General features: G+C 41.0%; 1 protein-coding gene across 1 annotated transcript in view; it reads left to right on the forward strand.

Moving 5' to 3' along the window:
• The window catches only part of bicc1a (BicC family RNA binding protein 1a), a 57,667-nt gene that overhangs the window by 34,404 nt on the left and 5,630 nt on the right, over nucleotides 1-17,633 (forward strand). Inside the window, exons 7-17 of the mRNA XM_003438406.5 lie at nucleotides 2,077-2,259; nucleotides 5,613-5,864; nucleotides 7,417-7,548; nucleotides 11,039-11,243; nucleotides 12,858-13,019; nucleotides 13,220-13,392; nucleotides 13,496-13,637; nucleotides 15,463-15,616; nucleotides 16,845-17,004; nucleotides 17,100-17,139; nucleotides 17,336-17,490. Of these exons, the coding sequence (XP_003438454.1) occupies nucleotides 2,077-2,259; nucleotides 5,613-5,864; nucleotides 7,417-7,548; nucleotides 11,039-11,243; nucleotides 12,858-13,019; nucleotides 13,220-13,392; nucleotides 13,496-13,637; nucleotides 15,463-15,616; nucleotides 16,845-17,004; nucleotides 17,100-17,139; nucleotides 17,336-17,490 (1,758 nt within the window). The remainder of the gene's footprint in view (nucleotides 1-2,076; nucleotides 2,260-5,612; nucleotides 5,865-7,416; nucleotides 7,549-11,038; nucleotides 11,244-12,857; nucleotides 13,020-13,219; nucleotides 13,393-13,495; nucleotides 13,638-15,462; nucleotides 15,617-16,844; nucleotides 17,005-17,099; nucleotides 17,140-17,335; nucleotides 17,491-17,633) is intronic.

The raw sequence follows: 17,633 nt of genomic DNA on the forward strand, positions 1-17,633 counted from the left end.
CAGACAAAACAAGTCAGGTGTGTAAGCACACTCAGACTGATTATTGGAAGGCTAATCTTTTTTTTTCCTACATTCGGTGCAGTCAGCAGATAATCCATCACCCTAGCTCTGTTAAAATATAAAGGAAAACGGTCCTCCACGTTTTCTAAAGCCCACTAAGTGCCATAGCTTGTCTAATTTCTTAAAAGTTAATTCTTAAGATAACCTAAGATGCATTTCTAGGCTCACCCTCATCATCCAGTGCATGCTGAGTGGCATCGATCTTGAGGGAGGGGGAAAAAAAGTGGACTCGACAGTTCTTTCAAATCTTTTTTTTTTTTTTTTTAAGTTGTGTTGAAATTGAAAAATTCCACAGTAAAATGCATGAGGTTAGAGAGTTTACCTCAGTTTTTTGTCCTCCTACATAACTCCTACAGTTATGGTTGCTAGTTCGACAGAGTACTATCTTCTGGGTGGGCATTAGACCACATCCTCCCCAGTCATCTTCTAAAACCAGAAGTGGCTGGTTTGTTCCTGCATTAGCAATGCAGCTAAGGGAGAATCATGTCCCTTAATCATTCAGACACACCGCAGTGGACCTACAAGGTCTGCTGTACTTCTGATGCCTTCTTGGGTGGAGAGCTGTTTGATTCTGTAACAAGCCAGTTGTTGAGGTGATGGATTCTTGGGGGATTTAATGTGGCTTTCGGAGATGGAGCTGGCAGGTAGGTGATGAAAGGTCTAGCTAGTTGCTTTACCTCAAAGATATTTTCATTTTTCTTCATCCCTCACCCTTATGTCAGGACAAGTGAGGCCTTTGAACAGCACTTTCTGTTTGAATACATGTGAAACCCATATTTGCCAAGCTGTCCTTTTTGAAAAAAGCTGAACTCAGCTCCGCCGTGAAAATCAGACTATTCTTCATTCAGTTCTCGACTCCTGCTGGTCTGCTTGTCCTCCCTTGCATTTCCCTCAGTGCTGACCTAAATTTCTCGAGCCCTCGGAGAGCGAGTGCTGAAACGTGATATAAATGTAAGGCCAAGCGCATATGGGACTGATCAGGGATGCATTTCTTTGGTCAGAGCAATTCATGCTGCTTGCCCTTCACTGGCAGCCAAAACCATAGTGGCGCTCTGCCCAAGAGTCAGTGTTTGGATAAGAGTGTGTGTGTGTGTGTGTGTGTGTGTGTGTGTGTGTGTGTGTGTGTTCATTGTCTTTATGAGTGTGTACATGTGCATTCCCTTCAGTTTCTCTGTATAAGGGTGTGCCTGTGTGATTTATCTCTCTAGTATATGTAAGCATGTGTATGCATAAAGTAAAGTCTTCTTGTCAGCATCTATTTTCTTTGAATGAAGGCTGTGACACAAATGACAGGAACTGATATCTGTTGCTGGTCCTGTGGTTTTATTCAGTGACTTGATGTATGAGAATTAATGTATGAGAGTGAACAGGCCATGGACCACTAATGTTTTAAATTCTAAACCATAGTTGGACGTTTTTGTGTAGCCATAATGATAAAATGATGAAGAATTTTATTTATTCTTTTTTTTTTTTTTTTTAACTTTTTTTGACCCTGTAGCATTTTGCTGCTTGCAGACGTTGTCTTTTTTTCTTCTTTTTTTCTTTTCTTTTTTTTTCTTTTTTTTTTTTTTTGCTGCCGGTGCTACTCCACTTCATTTTGACTACCTTCCCCAGATTTATTTGGCCTGACAGATTTACATACCAAGTGTTGCCACCTTCTGTTAAATGAAGGGTTGTTATGGCTGTGTGTCAATTCACATAACTCTTCAGTATGTGAAGAAATCACCCTTTTCCTAATGTGTTTTTACTTAATCGGTGTAAGTCACTAATGTTTTGACACAGGCTGCTATGCTCTCTGTCATATTTTTTTTTGAAGGGGGGGGAATCTGGTTCCACATGTTTTATATTTTTTCCTACAGAAGCCATAACAGTTTAATAATAAGCTCTAACACTCTGCAGCATTTCAGCCGCCATCACTATGCTTCCACATGTTCAAAGACGATGGTTGTGGCTTACTGTTAATACCTTCCCTTTCTCTGTCCTCCTTCTCCTTCCACCTGTCCCTTCACATTACAGGAGCTGCTACCTCTTGTGTTGTCTTTCGAGCTCCCTGCCATCATGCAGTCTGACCCCAGCTCGCCCACTGTGCAGCACATCTCGCAGACCTACAACCTCACAGTCTCCTTCAAGCCCCCGACACGTCTCTATAGAGCCACAGGTGTTGTTCGCGGCTCACAGAATAATGCCAACGCAGTCAAGGTAAGAAGGATCTCACGGTTTAGAAGTGACTGATGGTCTGTGGCATTTGAGGGTTGTGTGAAACAGATGGTCAAGGCTTTTTGTTACTTATTAATAAGAAAATTGTGGAGGGAAAAATGCACATTTCAACTTCTCAGAGACTAAAGCAATAAAAAACTACGACATTTAAAAACGCATGAAATGCATGAAACCAGCAAATGCTTACATTTTATAGCCAGGAACCAGTGAATATTTGCCTGGTGACTCATTAGTCTGTTTTAAGCATTTCCTAATACTGCACCAGCTGTATTAATAATTTAAACTCTGTAACGTCACCTTTTTACTTTGTGGCAAAATTATGGAAAGGCCAAACAGCCCTTTTGTGTCCTGTAAAATATGCTTGAACTCTGACCTCTGTACTCCTTCTCAGTCATTTCAGTGCTGTAATATTTTAGTGAATCCCCACCCATTTACATGTTGAACCACACACCAAAAAAAGGGTTTCCTGAGCCACGCGTTAAGGCCCACCAACACTTTCGGCATGCCTCACTTTTCTCATATAAACCGCTTCATTACATTCGGCACCACAGGGGCAAGAGAGTGCTGAGAGATTTTTGGTCACTCAAACTGGACGGCTGCTAGTTTAGGTCTCCACTGCAGGGGAGCCTGTGTCCCACTACTGTATCAGCAAGTCCACGAGCTCCCTTCGAATGAAACTGTACTTTAAATTAGTCTCTGAGTTTCTTGCAGTTTTTTTTCTGCTGCTTGTGCATGTTCGTAATCATACTGTATGTTTCCTATATATATATAAACATACAGAGATGTATTTCCTCAACAGGCATCTGGCTTAGGATAGTGCCAGGGAGGTTTCTCATAAATCTCTGCCAAACAAATCATAGCCACCATTCCCCCGCCCCACTACCAAGCTTTAGTTAACATTGAGTTAATTTTAGTTGGCCAACAGTTGCGTTTTCATATGTGCTTTTCTGTGTTCATTTATTCATCAGTGCCAGTGCACATCTATTTGGATTTGTATGCTCGTGTGCATTTGTGTGTTCCTATGTACAGAACATGTGTTCATACGCAGAAACGTTGCCCCTGAGTTTGCGGTAGGTCTGAGGGGTCAGTCAGGACTGGGAAGCATGCCAGATGAAAGCTGAGGGATCGAATATGTATGCTATGTTGTGTGGTGGCGTGAGACCCTTAGTGGTTTTGGCAATTCTTAAAGGTGCTCTATGGATCGTTGTCTTATGTTGGCCACAGTGTGCGGATTCCTGTAGCAGAGGGGAAATGACATACTTTACAAGGCCAAGGGATGGCTTGCAGAGACGGAAAAGAATGAGACTGTTAAGATGGCCAGCACAGTTAAAAAATGCAATAATTTTCATTGGTTATATAGAAAACATTGGTGCTTTCTCTGAGAATTTAAGCAGCTTTGCTTTACTGCTTTGTTAAACAATTACTTTGTAATCTGGCCTGCATACTGCTTAAAATGAAATGTTGTTTTAGCTTCTGGTTCACTTATCTTTTTTTCTTTGCAAGACTAACAATTCATCACATCTTTACTTTATTTAATATGCACTGTTTTATATTCGTATTAAAAAAATACAAATTGCTAGTTATAGTCTTGTATTCTTGGCAAAAATATTGTTCTCTTGCAACGAGTATGCATCCAAAATGAGATGCATTATTTAATATTCCTGCCTGAAAAGTTAAATCGATGACTGGATTTGCATTTATTTCGAAGTTATCAAAGGCCACAGTCAAACATTTACTGCTGGTTCCTCATGAGAGGATTCACGGCTTCTCTAAGTGTCTTTGTATTATGGATTGAATACTAAACAGTAATTTGATAACTTGCTATCATAGACAGAAGAGATTTTTTGTAATGACTGCACTGAATATACACAAATGTTTTTTTACATAAGCTAATAGCACCAAGACACATTCAAAATCCAAGTGGTGATCTTGACAAACACATCTGCTTACCATCAACACATTAACACATGCTGAAGTTAGCTTGGTTCATTGAGACTGTGGATGCCAACACAATGAAATGTATATTACTGAAGTATTAGTATAACCTGGGAATTGCTTTGAATAATTTCACAGGTTGTCTCTGATCTAAATCTTATGTGACTCCGTGTCCTTAATTTGTAACTACCATATTTCTTTAAACACAGATGTTCCAATGATGCCACCAGCAAGTTTATCTCTGTGTGTGTGTGTGTGTGTGTGTGTGTGTGTGTGTGTGTGTGTGGTCCACACCTTTCCTGCATGAGAAATGGGGAGGGCTGGATTGGCAATTATAAAGGAAAGTCAAGACAGCATTTTGGGTTCAATTTCAGGAGGACTCAAGTAGAAAGAGGAGCCATTCATAGGAAGACTAAGATGAAATCCATTAAAAGAGCTAAATCTCAAAGAATGATCAGATGGCTATCATGCATAACAATTTACAGCAGGGAACATTTTGCTCCTTTTCAATTGCCTCAGCAGTCATGCGAAGAGTTTTCACGGGACAATGTCCTGTACAATGCTCAAAGAAATTGCAAAATACCCAAGAGCTACATCTGAGACGACGTGCCTCAGTTGGCATGTTAAATGTTAAAGTTCATGACAGTCCAATTAGGAAAAACGCTGAACAAGTATGGCTTATTTGGGAGGCTTGCCAAGAGAAAGCCTTTTCTCTTTAAAGAAAACAGGGCAGTGCAGCTTAGGTTTGCAGAATTTTATCTGAACAAACAACAAGACTTCTGGAAGAATGTTCTTTGGACAGATGAGACGTGATCTCCAAAGTGGACATGTCTGACTAAAATGCACAGCGCCACGTGTGATCAAAACCGGCTGGTCAACACAAACACCCCATACCATCTGTCAAGCATTGTGGTGGAGGGGTGAAAATTTGGGCTGGTTTTGCAGCTACAGGAACTGGGCACCTTGCAGTCATTGAGTCGACCATGAACTCCCCTGTACAGCAGAGTATTCTAGAGTCAAATGTGAGGCCATCTGTCTGACGGCTAAAGCTTGGCTGAAATTGGGTCATGCAACAGAGCAGTGATTCCAAGCACACCAAAAAATCTATATCAGAATGTCTGAAATGCTGTGGCAGGACCTTTAGGATGGCTGTGAGTTAAAGAATGTCTGCAAGCTGTGAACTGAAAAAGCACTGTAAAGTAGAGTGGGGCAAAACTCATTGTTATTGTGTAAAGCGTCCTTGAGTTTCTTGAATCGTGGGATTTGCTTATTTTTGCACACGACTGCAGAGAATCCTGTGAAAAATGGTTTTTGTTTTTTTACTTTTAAATCTGTAATTGGTGATTATCCTGTGAGCTAAAATATATGTATGCATGTTTTCTTTTGTCATCCCTGTTCAGAGAGGTACAGCTCTGCTACTGGAGCACCTGGCCGGTAGCCTGGCTAGCACTATCTCAGTGACCACCCACCTGGACATCGCACCGCAGCACCACCTCTTCATGAAGGGACGAAATGGCAGCAACATCAAGCACATCACCCAAAGGACAGGAGCCCAGATCCACTTCCCTGATCCAAACAGTCCCCAGAAAAAATCCACAGTCTACATTCAGGGCACCATTGAATCTGTGTGCTTGGCACGGCAGTACCTCATGGTATTCATCTTCTGTGTGTGTTTAATTTATTGACAACTGAAAAAAAGAATGTTAAACTGCTAAGCCAGCCCCTTCCAACTTTGTTTTTGTGGTTAAGAGATGGCATTTGCGTTATATTCCTTACATGTACAGATTCCACATACTGTGTGGTAGCTAGAATGGATGCCACTGTTTCATCAGTATCATCATGGTATGTGTGAATGATGCATGGGTTTTCAGATGTGAGTGAGGAAGTAAACCACGATTGCCTTGAGGGTTTTGAATAGCCTTGGGAGAGATTTGCTTGGCTCTACTCGAGCTGCTGAAATGTCTGTCAGATAAACAAGAATCTGTAACCGACTCAAGGTTTGCACACATGGTTCATAGCTGCTACATACCTGCTTGTAAGATGGACACGATTAGTTTGGCTTGACTTCTTTATGTCCTTTCTATGCCTTTTTAAAAAAAAAAAGAAAAAAAAAAGGAGATCCTCATGGTAATGGGTTGACCTGCTTGTGTGGTAGATTCTAGTGGACTGGATATCAACCTGACTGTAATTCAAAGATTACATTAAAGTTTGGACCAAAGATAGCACCTCATATTTAAATTTCACTTGGTTAAAATGCTCAGCGGTCATTCTTGTCTTGTTTCCCATGACCGCTGAGGCTACCCGAATCTTAAATTACTTAGGAGTATAATCAGAGGTCTGTTTCAGATATGTGTAAAAGTAATGGCTGTTTAATTACTGTTGGCTTCAGGTTTCGGCTGAGCTGGTGTGTATATGACATCTCAGCTGTAAACAGCTTTGGCTTTCTGTTTGGACATCCATAATGTGGGGCAGTAATTCTGCAAGAGCTGCCTTCTCTTTGTCTGCGGTCTCCCAGTTGGCCCCAAAGACATTTAGCAAATGCCAGAGTTGTTTCAGTGACTAAACATGACTTTCTTTTGGAATTGAAATGGGACACACAAGAAGGAGCTTCTTAACTGTCTTACACTGGGGAAGAGTAAAGAATTTTTTAAAAAAGAGATTAATAAGAGATGAGATTGAGAAGAGAGGAGAAACAGAAAGCAATGAATGGGAGAGGATCGTAGGCACTGTAAACTAGATGCAGAATAGGCATACAGGAGTGGGAGAGGCCGCCTCCTCGCGGTAGTGCACTGTGTGATTTGGCTTCTCCTAGCCAGACTATAGATTATAGCTCCAATCTCAAGCCCCGTCAGAGCCAGTCTGGCTCTGCTCTCTGCTGCTAATTACACCCACTCACAATAGGAGCACTGTCCAGCTCTCAGCCCAAAATATAGATGTCTGTGGTGCTTGTGGTGGTGATCATGCAAAACAGATTGCTGTTGGCGGAATTTCCCAAACTCAGTGTGGGATGAATCCAGCACTGAATCTTGTATTTATTGGTATGACCAACTTGCTCTACAAATGGTATACTACTACTGAGAAACGGCTTATATTACTGGAGCACCAGTGCAAACTTGCAAGCTTTTCAAAGAGATTGGTGTGCAGCTGACATAAGAAAATGAACGTTTATTACAAATATGTATTTATTTTGTCTTTGCTCCACAGGGCTGTTTGCCTCTGGTATTAATGTTTGACATTAAAGAGGATATTGAGGTGGAGCCCCAGTGTATCACAGCGCTAATGGAGCAGCTGGATGTCTTCATCAGTATCAAACCAAAGCCAAAACAGCCCAGCAAGGTATGACTTCAGGCCCACACTCACACGGCACGGAAAGTTGGGATTTCAGGCACTGGTACTGACATGGCTTTGGGAAAGGCAATTTAGTCTTTAAGCTACAGCTACTTCTATCCAAACCAAAATATTTTAACTGTTTCAATGGATTGTCACAAAGTGCTGAAACCTAATGACTTTAGTAAACCCCCGATCTTGCCTTGAGCATCATCATGTGGTTAATCTCTTTGGTTTCATGGCAGCAAATCCAAAGAATGGGTTTAAAACCGTTTCCAGCTTTAGAGGATGCATATTGTGTCTACAGTGTGTTTTTAAAGTGATCGCGATCAGCCGTTTTTGTTTGTTTCTTTTTTGGGGGGGAGACTCTTTGTATCCTCAATAGTCATATTAACAGTATAGTGTTATCGCACCATAAAGAACATAGAAACAATTCCAAATGCTGCATCATCTATGGCCTATTAAGCTGGCTTTAACCCATTTAGCTCACAGTCCACTTTTATAGATGGGCTTTCAAAATAAACAAAGACCAACATCAAAATCAAGAATACTGTTATTAGCATCAGATTTACTTTGAGTTCAGTGACAGTTAGCAAATGTTTGCATGCAGAGACATCATTTTTATTATAAGCTTAAATGATAAGCTCCTAGTGTTGTTTAAATTAAATAGTTATTTGTTTCTTTAACTAGGAAAAATTGTGTATCCAGGATCATGCCTTAACATTTCCAGTGGCATTAAAAATCATATTTCTAGAGGATATATTTACACACACATTCATACAAGCAAGTTATTCTATGCCTAAGTGCTTTCTATCACATTCACACTCTGACGGCTGCATCAGGAGCAACCTTCCAATTAGGAGATGAACTGAACCACAGCAGCTCCTTAAATATATCCCTTCAAAGTTTTGACTGTTGCATGTCAAAAGAGCATAATAAGACACTGGCTAAAAAGTGATCAGTGGCTGGATAAAGTACAAGCAATGCACTCTATAGAAAAATTAGCTCATTTTTTGAGGACTAAAGCAGGCACCCATAGGAAACTGGACCAAATGTCTGTTTGTCAGAATGTGTGTCAAAGCACTAATTTCTATAATATTATGAACATCTTAGACTAGAGAAAGTGTCCCATGTTATTACAGTGTGTTTATTCTGCTGTCAACTTTTAGTTACCAGGTTTTATACTTCTCAATTTTCTTCTTCTCAAAGAAAAAATAGGTAAAAAGTTTTTGTTTGGAGCAAATTTTTCTTCTTTATGCATTTTACACTTGGGACTGTAATCTGTACTTGACAGAGTAACGATTACTTTAGGAGGCAGTGTACAGACACAGTGTTGAGTGTCCCCCTCTGTAACACTAGCTGTGCACTCTGTATTGACCGTTACAGAGCTCCTACCAGGCAAAATAACCAAATAAGAGTAATGTATTTACTTAAAGAGAGGAAATATTCCACCACAGCTGTTTGCTGCTCATATAGTTGCACACAGAGTAGATATAGATTCTGAAGATGAAGCATACAGAAAAGAACCACTTGCTTACATGAATAAATGTTACACAGTGCCAGCATGTTACAGCAATGATAAAAATTATAGCATAAAAATCCACCAAATATAAACTTTTATTTTTTTTTTTAGCACTGTTGCTTCACAGCAAGAAGGTTCTGAGTTTAGACCTCCTGGTTTGTTTGAGTTTTTGTGTAGAGTTTGCGTGTTCTCGCAGTGCCTGCGTGGGTTTCCTCCAGGTGCTCCGGTTTCCATGCACAGTCCAAAGACACGCTTGTTAAATTAACTTGTTTTTCTAAGGTGGCCGTAGGTATTTGTGTGAGTGTGTGGGGTTATCCTGTGATGGACTGGCAACCTGTACAGGGTGTAACTCATGCCTTGCCCTGTGGCAGCTTCAATGCACTCTACACCCCTCCACCCACCCACTGCAAACCTGAACTAATTAAACGAGTAACAAAGTGGATGAATGGCTTAACCTTCAGCCAGTCTCATAATTGATTCAAGCAACTGGCATATACTACACTCAGTTTCCACAGTGTCTTATCTTAAGAAGTCACAACATGTGTAATAGACTACATAAAAAAAAAAGCCAAACCTCCAGTAAACATTAAAGTTTAGATGAAAATGTGTCCTTAGCTTTTCCTCCCATAGAAAAACACAGCTGCTGTCCTACTTGTTCAAATGCAGCGTCAGAGAAGGGAAAAAAACGACTGCTAGAGAAACAAATAAGCCACTGTTCCATTTCAGTTACTTTCCATCAAATGACAGCATGACATTGAAGTAAATTATGGATTGCCTTGTCATATTTCATCACTGCTAAAACTTAGAAAGGGAAAAACTGGATCCCTGTACCAACACAGTGAAGGGTTTTGGCAAGTCAGCATCTGCCACAGTGGGGAATCGCAGTCTCTCCTCTGCACAGCCTGCCATGCATGTTTCATCTGCTGGACAGGGCCACTCTGTTTTTTTTTTTTTAGTAGGAAAAGCTGAAGCATAACAAAAAGTAAGTGGCTTCATTCTTGGTAAATTAGGTAGAAATTTGGAGTTAAGCTCAATGACCTTTAATTAAATGTAGCTTCTATTAGTGAAATCTGTTACTCAACCTTTGGCACACCTTTGTTGTATATACAATTGATCTAATGTTTATAATAGTCTGCTGTTGTACACGTAGTATTCCTAATCATATTTCACTGTTTGGCCTCAACCTGACCTGCTCATCAAGGTGCCTACGTCCCACCCTGAGTCAGGGCTCAATGCCCAAACCGGACGGGCCTGCAGGGACCAGTGTGGAAGTGCCAGTATAAACACCGACCCAGCCCAGATCCTCTTAAGAACCCTTCACTTAAACATTTTAATGAGGTGACAGCAATAATCCAAAAGGCCAGTCCAAATGGGTGCCACAGCCTGTCTGCTTCAATCACTTTGGCAGTCCTGTAGAGGAGGGTGTGCACGTGTGTCAGGAATACTCACTGCTCATTGGAAAAAAAAAAAATTCAGAAGCTCAATTTTGGCAAAATGCAAAAAGCCTGCACTTTGATTTATATTTAATGTTTGGTAAGATTGAATAAAGCAAGGTTTCCAGTCATTTCTTTCATTGATTCAAAATCTGATTGTGAATTTTGTGTTTTTCTGTTCTTTTTACGGTCTCATATTTTCTTCTCTCATATCAGACAGAGATATGTTGATCAAGAAATGCTGTCTCTCTCACTGTCTTTCCTCCCCTGTCTCCTTCTCTCTCCCACACTGCCTCAATGTTTATCCTTCTAATCTACCCTTAATTCCCTCTTCCTTCCTCACATTTTATGTTTGTCTTCTCCCTCAGCCTCCCTTTCACTCCCTATCTATGGTACCAACATTCCCTACCCTATCTGTCCCTTGCTCCTCCTCTTGCTTTTCTCTTCTGCCTCCTAGTTTCCTGTTTATTTCCATGTCCATCCCACTTGTTCTCGTTTTCACCGGTTTCTCATCGCCTCTTCCTTCTTTCTCGATCTCTCCCAGTCTGTGATAGTCAAGAGTGTGGAGAGGAATGCAGTCAACATGTACGAAGCCCGAAAATTCCTCTTGGGTCTCGAGAGCAATGGAGTGGTGTCTTCCTCACCCCCTGTGGCACTGAATCCCAGCACTAATGGTCCATCCCCATCTCTCATCTGCCCTGTTGGCCTGGACATCCTGGCCTCAGCTGGCCTGGGGCTGAGTAATCTGGGTAATGACAGTGTTTAACTTGCTAAGAAATAATGCTTTCTCCATGATTGGGGGAGGGGGAATAAGATGTTACCTTTTATTTCTTGAACAAACTGCAACAGATTAAATTGTATCGTGATAGAAGAACTAATATCTTCATGAATCGGTGTCATTCCCAAACGTGTAACACAAAGTATTCTCTTTTAGAATAATTTTCATTGGTTTACTGAATTGAAAAACACAATCGCCCTTTACATAAATCACAGCTGCTGACTCACTGCATCTCTATATGACCTTTACAGCAGGAGCTGTGTGGACGCAAGTCCAAATCTGCACATCTTTGATCAGTCAACCATCAGAAAATAACCTCGGTACAGATCTAGTTACAGCACTTTGAATGATTTATGAGTTTATGAATCACAGGATGATGAACGGTTCGTATCGTGTAGGAGTTTGTCTGCAGCGCTGACCTCAACATCTGAGCCCAACAGAGTCCAGAACTGTTGAGATTAGGGGACATTTTTGTTTCCATGGATGACTTTCAATTGGTTGTAAGAGTGCGTGCAGTGTATAACAAATCTTTAGTCACAGTTATCAGATTTTTGCATTCTTCTGATAAAAATTTTGGAGATTCAGTCTGTTTAAAAAAACAAACAAAAAAAACATGGAATTTAGGACATGATTTATATATCGGAGGCAGTCGGAAAGGCAGATAGGATAAGCTGACAGGAAGTGGCTCATTCCTGTAAGCTCTAGCTGGCAGTAGATCTGTTGCAATTTATCTGTTAGAAATTTAAATATAAATGCAGTATGTCATCAAACGGTAACCACAGCAAATCTGCATTACATTACTGGAATGTGTTTATTTTCTCCTACCACTGACTTGGACCATATGCGATAGTCAAGATGTTGAGTCTGTATTTGTGCTGAGAATTTTCTGTGATAATTGGTTTATTTTTGTTATAATTTTAGAAAACCTAGCACAAATGTTTTAGCATATCTTCTGTTAGTTTTGATGAGCATGTGTTCAGTTTATGATCGGATTGTCCCCCCAGAAAATGAGATTAAAGATTGGCTGCAAAAAAGCTCAGTGTGCCAGGAGAGTGCCCGTACAGTAGAAATCTTTTTTTGCTGTTTCATTTAAACCCAGGGGCCCCGGGTGAAGCTGTGGACGGCCACATCCTGGCCTTTAGTAATTGCTACATGCTTTTCTTCTTCAGATTACACACCAGTGTGCCAGAAGAATCCCTGGCCTTATTCCTGGAGCCAAAGTAGCCCCTTGTTAAAGCCACAGACCTGCTTCTTTCTGTTTTCATACACTGCGTTTGGGTTAAGACACCAAGCACCACATTGTTGGTGTTCTCGATACCATAGTTTTATTGGGTATGAGGACACACTAGACGTGTACTTATGCATCCATGACCTTGTAGAAATTTAAGAAATTCTTCCTCTCATTTGCTGTTGGGTTGATGGCAGTTTGATGGAATTCCAGTTAAATAGCTGGAAGACCAAGATTTTTTTCTTTCTTAGTGCAGCTTATGATTAGCTTGAAAAATGCCCTTTGACAGGACCACCACTGATCTATTCATATACTCTCTTCTCCTTTCTTTCCTAATTTCTTTTGGTTACCCTTTAGGGTTCCTGGGTGCAACAGCATCACACTCTCTCCCCAATTCTGCTGCCCCAAACGCTGTGCTGAACAGCTTAAACTCCTCCATGAGCCCTCTGCAGACCCCAAGCCCCAGTAACCCCACTCCTTCCGCCTCCCTCTGGCCCAGTTCACTCACCAGCACCCAAGGTTTGTATATAGTATTGCCAGTAGCTCTTATCTTTAACCTGTATTTAATTTATTTATTTTTTATTCACAAATTATGTGTCTTGATGCATGCTTGACGTGAAAGAGTAAATTCCTTACAAATGTCTCAATCTTTATTTTACTTTCTTACTTTTTTACGTTTACTTTACTTTCTTATTACTTTGATATTTTGGAAACTTAAGGCTTCTCGTCTCAGCTGATGCTGCATCCTGCCACTCAGGCCACCCTGAGCAGCATCCTGCTGTCCGGTGTGCCAGGTTATACACCAAACACACCATCTCCTCCACCTGGCCTCGCCCCCATAGACAAGCAGCCCAACGGGGTCCCTGAGTGCACCCTGAATGGACATGTCAAGGTTGGGCCCCCACCAACTCTATACTGTATCACCTCGCTCTACATTTTGAATGACTGTGATAATAATTATTTTTTATTTTTTGTGCGGGCATGCACATGTATAGCACTCTGGCTCAGTGTATGGGAGGATAACAACAGCGTCAATTGCAGAAAATGTCTTGAGTCCAGCTCCATGTGACTCAGTCCAGGAAGCCAGTGGCCACAGTCCATCAGAACCACGGTCAAGCAAGTCCAGCCCGGACGAAGGTATTCCTCAAATCATTGCAGAGTGTCCTTGTCACTGAACTTCACATGTGATTTGTGGCTGGATCCATGCTTTCACATTTACACCTAATTCAGACCTTATCGTCTTAATACTGCAGCAGAAATTGAGTCTCATCAGAGCAGGCAAAGTTTTTCCAATTACATATTGTCCAATGTTGGTGTTGCTGTTGGTTTAGGATCAGATCCAAGCACTTCTGGCCGTTTTCCTCTGGCATCATTAAGACATTTTCACCCAGTGATCTGCTGCTTATTGTTTATTTCCCCTCTCTCAGACTATTCTCCATAAACACTTGAGATGGAGTAAGTAACAAGTCATTAGAGTCACATTTCTTCACCATTGTTTAAACAGTTTGAACTTCACAAGGTCCTTTTGACCATGTGTACCTAAATGCATTGAGTTGCTGTTATGTGATACGAGTAACAAGCAGCTGAAGAGGTGTACCTAACAAAGTGGCGTATCACTGTGTACTATATAAAATGGCTAATGAGAACAATATAAGATTAATTCTCTCTGCCAAGGGGGTCATGTGATTGGTTTGGTTTGTCTCAAGTTAACGCCCCTCTCCCCCAACCCCTCCCCGAGCCTGGTTCTTCCAGAGGTTTCTTCCTGTTAAAGGGGAGTTTTTCCTTCCCACTGTCACCAAGTGCTTGCTCAAAGGCGGCCACCTGAGTTTTGGGGTTTTCTTAATGTAAAGGCCTAGAGGTGACACAAAAAAAAGTAGAAAAGTTATATACAGATTTTTATGAACATTTTTCATTCGTATCTTCACCTTTTTTAATTAAAACATTTAACTTGGCTAAAAAGTCATTTTGAACGTGCACTTATTCACAACTGTTCACATTTTGTGGTGAGTCATTTATAATAAACAAAGTCTTATGATTTATGTGTTGTTATAGCCTTGGACTGACAAAACGTTTGAGCTGTTAAAAATTTCGGCTCAGGTTTGTTGGACCTTAGCTTTGCAGACTTAACATAAATGTCCAAATCAGGATTTTCCACTTGAGATTTATGTAACCCTTAAACCCACTTTGAGGAAAATACCTTTATTGTACCCACGTTTTACTTCTCTATACTGTCCTCCTAACCTCATACGCTTTCTGACTACATTCACTGGAGCGGAGACAGATTAACTGCTGGTCTCCTCGCGGTTCAGAAAGGCCCTCGTTTCCTATGTGTCTTACACTCGCGGTTTTCCCCTCAAACTTCACTCTCACGCGTCTCGTTTTTCCCCGCTGTTTTTTAAGTTTGTCCTCCCCCGACGCGGTGTGTCCTGTTAAGTTTTCCTCTCCCTCCCTTACCACCTCCTGTGTCCCAGAATGTGTTTGCGCTGGCTTGCCCCGTACAGCTTAACTCCGCTGTGTCAGTTGAAGGTGTCTGGGGATATTGTTCAAACATTAAACCCCAAAGAACTTCATTTAAGTGGCTGACGACATATTATTTTACAGTATGCGATCCATGTATACTCACACGTGCACATCCTGTTGCACAGAGCAGGTCCTTGTTGGGTTAAAAGCAGAGAAGCGGATGAAAAACCACTATAATCACAGCTGGTGTGTTTTTAATTAATCTAGAATTCAAGTGAGACCTGTCACACTTGAATGCATGCACACATGCAGTACATATGCTCACAAGCTAAACATACTCATTCATACTGAATGACCCAGACACTTCTGAGTGCAGGCTGTGTTATGGTATAAATTGAAATTGATGAAACCTAAAGTGTTACAGCTATTGTTGTCATTATGTGTATTTTGTCTGCACAGAAAAAAGAGAATATTCACAATTTGTCTGTGTTTATTCCTTCAGGCTCTGACACATTTGTAGAAGTGGGCATGCCCAGAAGCCCCTCGCACTCCGCTAATGGAAATGAGTTGAAACAGATGCTGGCGTCATGTAAGACATCATCAGGAAAACGACAGGCTGTGGAGCTCCTGCAGGGCACCAAGAATTCCCATCTACAGTATGTCTGAATCATTTATGACTTCTGTTGTTACTTTTTAGCATTTCTTCCAAAATCTTTTACAGATCATGCTCCTAAAGTTTGATAGTATTCTTTAAATTTTGATCTTTACAGATATTAAGATGAGGCCAGAAACAATGGGATAATTTTTATTTTTAAACAATAATAATGCATAAAGTCACAGACTATCCCAAACTGGAGCAATGGCTACCAGCTGTGGTACATTATACACATTATACTGGACAGCATTGTTATTATAATGGCTAACTCTGTTTATAATAACCCCAGTACATCAGCTGTTTTTGAAATAGTGCAGTGGGATCCATCATCTTTCCCTTGTTTTTTTTCCATATAGATGCTCTGACAGTTGTGATGTTAATATCAAAAATGGCCAAAGTTTGAAATAATGAGGTCATCAAATGTGCAAGTAATCCCCTTTGAGCTGAAAACTCAGGCTTCAGACTGTTTTAACTGCTTAGCTGTTTAGCGTTTTGGCTCTGTTTGATGTCAGTCAGAAGAGATATCTTTCACATGGTTATCTCAAGTACGCAGCTCTGGCTGTGTGAGCACAGAAACCCCACCCAGCTGATCTTCATATCTTTTGTTTGAGAGGGACAGCCAGTCAGAAGAAAGTTGCCTGAAAGGGAGCATTGTGTGTTGAATTGTGATTCATGCAAAAGTACTCGAGTCCAAAAACTGTACTCTGCTGCTACAAATTTGAATATACATCAACATTCATAAGAGCGAGCCCTTTTCCACGAGTAGCTGCTAGACACAACTCAGCTTTACTCGGTTTCAGTCGTTTTCCATTAGAATTGAGTCAGGCACCTTATGTGCCTGAGGTTGTAATAGCAAAGTCACATGATGTCATTTGTATGCAACACAAACGTAACAGAATAATGGAGGCCGTTGAGGCTCAGCTTATGGCTTTTTGTTAGACCACTCTGTTGGGTTTTTTTGTATAGCCATTTCCCTCATTGTCAAGTTTCAAAATTCGCCTCGGATCACTTAGAACCCCGGCCGAGTAAGTACTAAAAAAGTACCTGGTACCAAAAATGGAAAATCCTTAAAACCGAGGCAAGTCGAGCTGAGTAGATACTAGTGGAAAAAGGCTAATGGAGATGCTAGTTACTGAAGGCCTTCTTTAACAACCTGAGTGATCACGCCAGCAAAGGACGAGCTAAAGAAAGGTTATTCACTGATACAGTGCCTGTTTTAATTCCAACAGTTCTGACTGTCTCCTCTCGGACACGGAGTCCAGCTCATCAGACAGTCCTGTGGCAGATAAGAGGGCACCGGGGAGTGAGCGGGCGGCTGAAAGGGCAGCACAACAGAACGAGAGGGAGAGAATCCGATTGGCACCTCAGACCTCCTTTGCCAACATGCAGGTACACACACACACACACACACACACACACACAGAGCTAACATGGAAAGAGAGGCCATGGTTTTATTGGCTTTAACCATCTGTTGAATTTCACAGGCTTTTGACTATGAACAGAAAAAGCTGCTGGCAACTAAAGGTGAGTTGACATTTTTGTGCCATCAAATAGTGCAATCAGTGCCATTAGCAGTGTGCCCTATAATTTAGTCCCCTGAAAAAAAATCTTAATTTATTTCTTTAGCCACAAAAACATCATTACACTAAATATTACTTGGTGTCCAAATAATTCTTTTATAGAAACATATTTGCATCACTGCTTTTCTGTATTCGCACAGCTATGTTGAAGAAGCCAGTAGTGACTGAGGTGCGCACTCCGACCAACACCTGGAGTGGTCTGGGCTTCTCAAAGTCCATGCCAGCTGAGACTATCAAGGAGCTAAGGAGAGCCAATCACGTCTCATACAAACCCAGCATGAGCACGACATACGAGGTCAGACATAAATGAAAGTGTTTTAACTTTCGTTATCATGATCAATATCTTAGCATTTACTTATATTGTGTATATTATAGGAGACATTATTTGCCTGATTGTTGTTTGTGCTCTGTATTGGGATGTACAGAATTCAGTCTAAA

Source organism: Oreochromis niloticus, linkage group LG13 (genome assembly GCF_001858045.2).
Source record: "Oreochromis niloticus isolate F11D_XX linkage group LG13, O_niloticus_UMD_NMBU, whole genome shotgun sequence".
Lineage (NCBI taxonomy): Eukaryota > Metazoa > Chordata > Actinopteri > Cichliformes > Cichlidae > Oreochromis > Oreochromis niloticus.